At 50.3% G+C, this 9,719-nt stretch overlaps 1 protein-coding gene across 2 annotated transcripts; it reads left to right on the forward strand.

Annotated features, from left to right (window-relative positions):
• The first annotated feature begins 638 nt into the window (after nucleotides 1-638).
• LOC102916027 (serine protease inhibitor A3N-like) lies at nucleotides 639-7,872 on the forward strand. 2 transcript variants are annotated; one of them, XM_006990928.4, is made up of 5 exons: nucleotides 639-780; nucleotides 2,266-2,919; nucleotides 4,760-5,033; nucleotides 5,888-6,038; nucleotides 6,956-7,872. In XM_006990928.4, exons 1-5 carry the CDS (start codon nucleotides 756-758, stop codon nucleotides 7,154-7,156), a joined length of 1,305 nt encoding a protein of 434 aa, XP_006990990.2. In that variant the 5' UTR covers nucleotides 639-755; the 3' UTR covers nucleotides 7,157-7,872. The 2 variants fall into 2 exon arrangements, with proteins under 2 accessions (XP_006990990.2, XP_076407420.1); XM_076551305.1 differs by having other exon boundaries at nucleotides 706-839.
• Nucleotides 7,873-9,719: the final 1,847 nt, after the last annotated feature.

Here is a 9,719-nt window from a genome sequence, read left to right on the forward strand (position 1 = left end):
ACTCTATTGTCACAAGGTTTAGTTCTGACACAGAGGGAGGAAACATGGCTGTTCCAGAGAGCAGCACTTAGCCCATGAGAAGGTCATTAGCCTCTGACCTGCAGTGTTCCCATCTCTCTACAGTACTGAAATGCAGATCAGCCAGCCAGGCTCTGCAGACCCAGATTCCTTTAGGAGTTTTCCTTCACTGCCAGACAAGGCAGCTTCTCTCCAGAAGTCTGAAAGCCAAAGAGGGGAGAGTGTGTCTCTACTTAGAATATGCCCATTGCTGCCCGACAGGATGGTACACTGATGAAGACAGGGTTCTGTCAGCATCAAGGCGTGTGTTTATTACTATGTGAATTTCCCTAAAGAAACCAGAAATCATGGGCATAAAATCGTTGTGTTCTTTTGGAAGTGATTAGAAAGTGCAGGATAAATGTTAGCTGCAGCCCTATCTGGTGACAAGTGGGACAGGGATTGTGCACACTCTGTTTGCTTCTGACATGCCCAGAATATCGGGTAGTCTTTTTAGAATACTTTGGGCAATTTCTCGTCAGAAGGATCTGCTACCAGAAGCCTCTAAATGCAACATTACCAGAAATCGTTCTGTCTGCCCATTTCCAGTCTGAGCACAGAGAACAGCTTGTCCGTGCTAGCATTTCCTAAGAAGAGGGAGGAGTCCCCAGTGGGGATAAATAAGCATTAGTGTGCGAGGGAGAACAACACACCAGGCAGGCAGCCACCCGAACATTGGAACTGAGCTGTCATAGACGATGGCAGCAGGCATCAGCTCTGCAGGTAATACCCAGGATTCCTACCTTCTGGGGACAGAGTTAGAACCTTCCTAGGACTGTGAGGTACTGGCAGTGACCTAAAGTGTTGGTTTGAAGGAGGGATGATGAATTATTCCTGGGGCACTGGGTTGGAATCAGGGGATATTTCTGGGGTGCGTATGAATCTCCTTTCCAATCTGGGTCTTTATGTGTATGAAGATGTGGGTGCCATGGGCTATGCTCCTGGAGAGTTAATGGAGCCTGTTCCTTCTGACCCTCCACAGGGAGGAAGTAATGAGACCTGGTCTAGCCTGGGTGCTGCTATCATAGCTGGGGGGGGGGGGGGCAGGAGAGCTGCAGAGTCCGTCTGGAGGAGGTGGCAGCCCTGCCATGCTTACAGCTGGCAGGAGTTGTCTGGGGGTCAGGGACCCCACTTCCCTCATAGATCCATGGCTGAGCAGATCTGCCTCACTCTCAACTAGGGAAGCAAAGAAGGCAAGAGCTCAGCCCCTGAGCCAGGTCTCCTGCTGTGCACACCTTGCAGCCCCTTTCCACTGGAAACTAACCTGGCACAAAACATTGCTCAGTGCTTTGCCAAAGAAATGCTTGCATCAGTCTGAAAGTAAATACAGCAGCCAGCTTTCTGAGGTCCCTGGCTCCTCTGCAGGCATGTCACATCCCTGGGGACGTGTGGCTCAGCTCCAGCACCTCCCTCCCCTGCTCCCTCCAGTCACTTCCTACACTCTTCTGGTCTTCTCTCCCCTCTGCCTCCCCCTTGGCTCCTCCTCCTTTCTCTAGCTCTCCCTCCTCCCATCTCCCTGCCTCTCCACTTCCACTTTCTTGCCCCTTTCAAACCTGAGGTTCAAAGCAACATGTGGTTCCCTGGCAGGACAGAAAGAACCTTACTCTGTTTGTCCTGCCATGACCTGTTCTGGGGGTGCCAAGGCTCTGGCATGACACCAGATGTCTCTGTTGCTGCCTCTCAATTATTCCTCCCCACGTCCAGCTTCATGCATCAGATTCTGTCAAGGGCCTTGAGATTTCCCAGACTTGTCATCAAGAGGCAAATTTAGGGCCTGTGCTAGCAACTACTCCAAGGACCCTAAGTTCTGCCTACAGGGTGGTAGGGGGGTGAGTGCAAAGGAAGAGGGTCCCCAGCCTTCTAATGAATTCTGCAGTAGAGAATAAGAGGAGACAAACTGATCAGACAGGGCTCGTCCCATCCCTCCACTCCTCTTCTGGCCTCTCTGTGGACCTGGTGTGTCCATTCCCCTCTCTGGGTCTTGGTTCTCTGTGAGGAGACTGAGCTACTTCAATGCTTCCTCCAGTGCTGATAACAGGAGCACATGATGTGGGACTGCCATCTGAGTGGTCAGAGCACCTCCCATGCAAGGTCCCAGAGGCAGCAAGGGGCAGCAGAGCAGGGACACAGCGCAGCCCTGTGGGAGGACAAGGAGGTGGTCAGGACACCACCTGGCCCTCCCAGACTCAAAGGATCTTTACTTTTCAGCCTGGAGAGCAGAGAAGATGGCCCTCCGTGTAGCTCTGGGACTCTTGATAGTGGGGATCTGCCCTGTTGTCCTCTGTCAATCAGATGGCACATTGAGAAGGGACACTGAAGTCCATGAAGACCTAAACAATGGGACACAAATGGACAGTCTGACACTGGCCTCCATCAACACTGACTTCGCCTTCAGTCTCTACAAAGAGTTGGCTTTGAAGAATCCAAATAAAAATGTTGTCTTCTCTCCACTCAGCATCTCAGCTGCCTTGGCCATCCTGTCCCTGGGAGCAAGGAGCAAAACCCTGGAAGAGATTCTAGGAGGTCTCAAGTTCAGTCTCACAGAGACCCCCGAGGCAGACATCCACCGGGGCTTTGGGCACCTCCTCCACATGCTCACCCAGCCAGGAGACCAGGTGAATATCAGCATAGGCAGCATGATGTTTGTTGAAAAGCGCCTGCAGATCCTGGCAGAGTTCAAGGAGAAGGCAAGGGCGCTGTACCAGGCTGAGGCCTCCACAGCTGACTTCCAGCAGCCTCATGAGGCCATAAAGAACATCAATGACTATGTAAGCAAACAGACCCAGGGGAAGATCAAGGAACTGATCTCAGATCTGGATGTGAGGACAGTAATGGTGCTGGTGAACTACATCTACTTTAAAGGTGAGACTGTTCACTGTTTGGGGAGTAGAGAGAAAGAATGGTGACTGGGAACCTTGTATCCTTATGCTGACCACTGGAAAGGTGGTTCTCACAAGCCTGGAGACATGGGTGCCTCCTTTCTTTCTATACACAGGCCCTACTTCTCCCCTAGGATTTTTTTGGATATAGTTGTGGTTCCTGGCACATACTGCACAGAACTCCTGAGCTCTCAGTCTAAGAGGCCTCCTTTTGGCTGTGACTTAAACTTATAAACTAGCAGAATGCATAGGTTGCATGTCCAGTCCTACCTGAGTTGGGAGAAGCCAGGGCTGCTCCCTGCAGAGACGAGGTCCCATAGTCTGCCTTGTCCAGAATTACTAATCTGCTCCTGTAGAAGGTGTCCATCCCTGCTGGAGAACCTCTGCCTCTAGGAGACTTCACGAGGGCTGGGGACTTCTTGACCTAAGGAGCCTGATTACCCATCTTATGGTGAAAGTAGCATGTCCCATACCTACTGAAGAGCCCTGAGGGCAATTCCTGTTCAGGACTCTCCCTTGTGCCATTTTGGTAATGAGCTGGGCCTGGACACGGAAAAGCAGGGATGCAGGAGCAGACACTAACGAGAGGGAGGTGTCAGCCAGGCAGTGTTCTGTGTTTAGGGTATGGCTGCCTCATGGAATTTTGCTTTTGTAAAATTGCTCGCCCAAACATCCTGAAGGTTAGTATGCCCAAGACACGCTCCAGGGCCAGTGAGTCTGATGAGAGTTAGGTACAAGAGAGTTGGGAGACTCAGCCTGAGATGTAATCGGTAAAGGTAATGGGGGGACTTCCAGAGCTCATACCCACAACACCCTGCCTGACAGAGACCAGGGAGTTAGGAGACAGCCCAGAACTTGGTATCTGAGAGAAGTCATGATGTAATCAGATCTGGGTTGAATTAAGGATAGTGCAGGGCAGAGGGAGGGCAGGATCTGAGGCAATGGACAAAAACTCAAGGTGGCCGTGGACAGAAAAAGAGTCTAGGAGGACAGAGGACAGGAGGACAGGAGGACAGGAGGACAGGATGGCTGCAGAGCTGCTGTGGGCTGGGAATGGCAGAAGCAGAGTGATGGCCTGAAGGATGGCTGGGCATGGCTCTCTAGCCTCAGGACAGAAGCTCCAATGCTGATTGGCTGTGAGGTGGGGATGCATGGTTAGGCTGCTAGATTCCAAGCCCAAGAAATTGTTTCAGTACCAAGTTCTGTAGGGATCCAGGATAAGTCTGATCGGGATATCTGTGATTTGTAGAGGTGGCCATAGCCCATGTGTGAGCTGAGGACTTGTTACTCACATGGGACCATGGACTGCTTGTTACTCTATGGGACCATGGACTGCTCACAGTGTGGGAGAACACAGTCTCTCTTGTCCTGTTTTCCCTAAAAACCTGTCTCACAAGACATTGCCTTCTAGACATGGCTCCTCCTGAGGAAGAAGGGATCCTCAACACTTGCCAGGCTCTAGTCTCCTGACTTTTAATCTCATCTGTCTGTTACACATTCCATGCCCAGAACCCTAACACTTGCTGGGGAGCTCAAGTAGCCAGGCTTTGGTTTGAGGTTCCCCTTTCCAAACCAAGCTTGGAGTCTCTTCTCATCTCTAGGAACTTGTCCACCTACAAGGTTTTTTTTGTTTTGTTTTGTTTTTTGTTTTTTTTTTTTGTTGTTGTTGTTGTTTTTCCCCGATCCAGACTATGCAACCTAAAGGACACTCTGTGTTGTTGAAGTTGGATTGATGGCTGTCACAACACAGGAGCTGGACAGAAATGGGACAGAGGTGGGGTCTCTCAAGTGATGTTACAAACTGATTACCTGTTCATCTTTAGGAAAATGGAAGATGCCCTTTGACCCTGACAATACTTTTGAGGCCAAGTTCTATTTGGGCAAGAGGAGGACTGTGAGGGTGCCCATGATGGAAATTGAGGATCTGACCACACCCTACTTCCGGGATGAGGATCTGTCCTGCTCTGTGGTGGAGCTGAAGTACACAGGGAATGCCAGCACCCTGTTCATCCTCCCTGACCAGGGCAGGATGCAGCAGGTGGAAGCCAGCTTACAACCAGAGACCCTGAGGAAGTGGAAGGACTCTCTGAGGCCCAGGTGAGTATCCACAGGAACCAGAGGTGGCTTGGCTCCCCATCTTGTTGTCCACCATGGCCCAGTGTCCACGTCCCTCAGAGTCTCACTAGCACCCAATGTAATGATTAGAGAGGCAACAGGGTCAGGCAGAGTGGGGGTGAATTTCCCTCTGCTGAGGATTCCTCTGTATCTAACAGGCTGTAATTACAGGGAATCTTGAATGGGTTTGGAAGGCAGAGGGAAGTGAGGTTGAGATGAGATCAGCTCCGAGAATAAGCTTTGCCCTGTGTAGCCATCTCACCCCCTCATCACTCATTCATTCACCATTCATGGAATAATGACTTGAAGACCTACTATGTCCTGTGCTCTGATTTAGACCCTGAGAGTATATCAGAGACTCAGCACAAAATTTCTCACCCTTGAGGGCTCCTCTTGTAATTGAGGAAGAGAGAATGGTGACATGAAAGTATAACTAATCATTATTTGATTAGTTAAAAGGTGAAGAGGGGTGAGATTGAGGAGAGTGTTCAAGGATTAGGAAAGCTGGAGTCAGATGCAGAGTGGAATTTAATATAGTAGTGTCATTAGGAGATGTCTGAGGGTCTACAGGTCAAGGGAAGGGCTCCATTTTGTGGATCTTGGAGGAAACCATTCTCCTCAGAAGAACAGGAAATACCAAGCTTCATTGCCTGACCCATGTAAACACTCTCAGGCACTGATGAATAATTAATGCATTAGGAAGAGGAAAATCAGATGTTCTAGGCATGGATAGAAAGAGGGCTGTGCTCCAGTGAGAGGGCTGTCTCTGGTCCCCCAGCTATAAAACGGGTTGATAAGAGCCCAGGGACTCTTACATTTCTCTATTTCATTTTCAGGATGATTGACGAGCTCTACATGCCCAAGTTCTCCATCTCCAGTGACTACAGCCTGGAGAACATCCTTCCACAGCTGGGCATCAGGGAAGTCTTTTCCACACAGGCTGACCTGTCTGGGATCACAGGGGCCAAGGACCTGAGAGTCTCTCAGGTAAGTTTGCCTTGGTGCCTGAATGTGGGTGGTGAAGGCCAAGTGATGTGTGGGGAATGGCAAATGTGTGAGAATGCCTGCATTTCTGAGATTCCCTCATCCTGGGAGAGCTGGATTACAGCCTAGACACTCCTGCTGGATACCATGCAGCCAGTCCCCTGTCTACACCCTGAACAAAATCTCTCCCAGGAGCCCAGTGCTTGGTGTTAGACCATCATAGGCACCAACCTGTGTTATAGTACAGATACCAACCACAATCTGCTGCAGGGCAAATGTACTTCAGCCTCAGCTTTTTCACTGCAGAGCTGGCCAGTTCTTCTTGACGAGCACACAGAACAGTAGCAGTAAAGGAAATCATCAAGGAATGAATGGCAGTTGAGATGAAAAGATTAAGAATAGGGGAGAAGATGCCTTAGGAACCCCACACTACCTTCCCAGATGCAGAGTCTGGCAATGTCTGGTGTTCTGTCCACTGCCCACTCTGAGGCCTGAGCTCAGATCTGTACCAGCAGGGCATGGCAATCTGGTAATGAGAAGCCATGCGCTGTGCATTCCTGATGTATGTCCCAAGGAGACTGGAGCAGGAGGGATGCTGAAGCCCACACTGGCTGCCAGCACCCTGGCTTTTTCCCTCTGGGTCTCCTGAGAAGTTGCCTATGGAGTGAGGACTGGAGTTTCCTACTCCCATCCTCCAGTTTGAGGATGGGTTTGAGGACAACACAGATTCCCAGAGACTGAGCAGACCCAGGCCATGCCTCATCTCACACCCTTAGCAGAGACTTGGAAACACCAGGGTTAGAGCTCATGGTAGGAACAAACAACTTCACCAGCAGCCGAGGCCAGCAGTGGATGCTTGCTCCAGGGATCTCCTCTCCTGCCCTCCCTGGTCTCCAGTGAGTGATGTCTTTCTCTTACAGGTGGTCCACAAGGCTGTGCTGGACGTGGCTGAGACAGGCACAGAAGCAGCTGCTGCCACAGGAGTCAAATTCACCCTCATGTCTGCAAAATTGGACCCATTTATTTTGAGTTTTGACAGGCCATTCCTGATGATTATCTTTGACACAAATACTCAGACTCCACTCTTTTTGGCCAAGATCACAAACCCCAAAAGAGGCTAGAACTTCCCAAGTGGTGAGCCTTCTTCCTGGGAGCCTGTATGTGGATCTCTATGTGCATTTTGGTTTCCATGCTCTGGTTGGCTGTGGCATGCCTGGACTGGACAGTGACAGTGACTAACTATATGACTCCCACATGCACAGGGGACTATGGACAGTTAGTGTCAGGCTCCAAATCCTCCTGGCACCACTAGTTCATGTTCCTGAGCCTGAATTCTGTCTTCATTGCCCTCTTACTTCCATTCCTTTATCTGCCTGTACCCAAAAGCCTGGGCCCTGGCAGATAGGCTCAGTCCCTATCTAGGCTCTGGTGATGTCTGCCTTCAGCTTCCACAGGCTGGATAGGAGTATGCAAACTTATAGGTCAATCATGTGAACCTCAGTCCCAGCACTGAGAAGGGCACCTGCCTCCTGGAGTCTTCTTCCAACATCTGGAATCACTGTGTGCCCAGTTCCTGCCTCAAACTCTGCCTCTTCCTGTGTCCCTTGCAGGGGCTCCTGACCCTGCCCATATCTGGCACAGTGTTGGAGCACTCTTTCCTGCAGCTGATGGAGTCCGTTGGTTAGACCAGCTCCTTTCCCCCAGTACACCTACTTAGGGCACAGGAGTCTTTTTCTAGGTTCTCCACTGACCAACCTCACCCAACAGATGGACACGTCCACCTTCCTCATGCAAAATGCAGGGCCTGGAGCAAAGGATCAATAAACGTATAACTGCACGTAAGTGTCCAGGCCGTGTTCACTCAACTCCTATTGGCAGGGGTGTGGCCTCTAGTGACCACAGGGTAGTAGAGATTATCACTCACAGTCTGTGACTCCTGTGATGGACCTCTAACTCACATGCTTATTGCAGCTCAAAGGGCTTGTGGTCAAGGCCTAGGATGGAGCCCAAATGCCCCCTTGTTAAAATCAGATTTGTACCGAACTAGAAGTTATATGAACATCCTTATACCCACCAGCAGATTCGTTCATTTTCAACACATGGTATTCATGTGTGTACATATATATGTTCATATATACATATCCATCTGTACACACACACACACACACACACACACACACACACACACACACACACACACACACACACCTTTCCCCCTCTGGAATGTTTTGAAGTGAATTCTACACCTTCTTGTTTTCTAAGAATTTTTCCTCTCCCCTACTATATAGACTCATGTGACACAGAAGCAGGCATTCTGAAGTATCTGGCATGGTGGCAGTTAGTTCCGTGAGCTCCCAATGCTGTGCAGCTCTTGGATATGAAGGGAGCTGGAGAGGGTTAGGTTTCCAAGCACTGGCCTTTCCTCAAACAACAAAAATCCCTCAAAGTGTTTGCCAGTGACAGCAAAGCCAAAAGGCACACCAAGGACGACAGTGAAATGTCACTAATTGTGTCAGAATCCTCATGAGATGGGTTTGCCTTTCTGGGGAGGGCATTGGAGCTCGAACTCAGAGCCTAACAAATACTCAGAAAACTCCCTCCCACTGAGTCACCCCGGCCCTCTTCTTACATTTCTGCTTTGACACAGTGCCTCACTTGGCTGCCCTGATTAAACTCACCATCAGAGAGCCCCTCCTCGGCCCCAAAGAAGGAGCAGATGAAATGACAGGAAAATGCCCTCCCCTGTCTCCTCACTGTGGGAGGGCAAAGCCAGTGAACTGGCAAGGAGGGGCCACAGCTGGAAAAGTCCCCCCCCAGCAGGCCTGGGGAGGGCACAGAGGAGCACTGCTCTCCACTCCCAAAGACTCTGGGTAAAATCTGCTCCCCCCGACCCCGCCCTGGCCCCCCACTTCACTGAAGTTCCAGGGAACAAAGACACAGCAGCTGGGCCTTCCCTCTGCCTGTCCTGGCCTTTCCCATCACTGGAGCTCAGAAAACCTCCCCTCAGGTCTCACATTTCCTTCCTGCCTGGGCCTGGTATAGTTTTTATCCACCAACATGACTTTCCAGTTGGTCTAGCTTCAAACTATTTCAGTCACTACTGAATGGATTCCAGAGCCATGGATGAGTCACCCCCATCGGCCCTCTCCATAGCTCCTGACAATCGCTACACTCCGCATGCATATTAATTCCCATGTTCTGCGTATTGCATGCTCTGTGATGGACTCACATCACACAGACCCTGCTGTGTCTGGCTTCCACTGAGCTCAAGGGTGGGCTCGCTCACACTGCCACAGGAAATGGCACCTCCTTTCTTTGTCTGGCATACTAACAGTGTGTGGCTAGAGCAGGCTGCTCATCCATTCATTGGTGGGTAGGCCCTTGAGTTGATGATGAAGAACCGTCATGGGGACTGGCTGCAGCACCTGTTAAGTCCTTAGTTCCTATTCCTTTGAGGACATACATACCTACAGTGGAAGAGCTGCATTATGGGACTGTCAACCTTTCCAAAGATGTCACCCCTTCCTCCGTTCCTACTGGCTGTGTAAGAAGGCTTTGAATTCTACCTCCCCGCAAAGACACTAATTTACATTTTTAATGAATTCATCAGCTCACATTTATGTATTTGGTGATTTGTGTGTGTGTGTGATATGGGGGATAAAATCCATGGCTTCTTGCATGATA

The sequence above is a fragment of the Peromyscus maniculatus genome, chromosome 14 (genome assembly GCF_049852395.1).
Source record: "Peromyscus maniculatus bairdii isolate BWxNUB_F1_BW_parent chromosome 14, HU_Pman_BW_mat_3.1, whole genome shotgun sequence".
In the NCBI taxonomy this organism is placed as follows: Eukaryota; Metazoa; Chordata; class Mammalia; order Rodentia; family Cricetidae; genus Peromyscus; species Peromyscus maniculatus.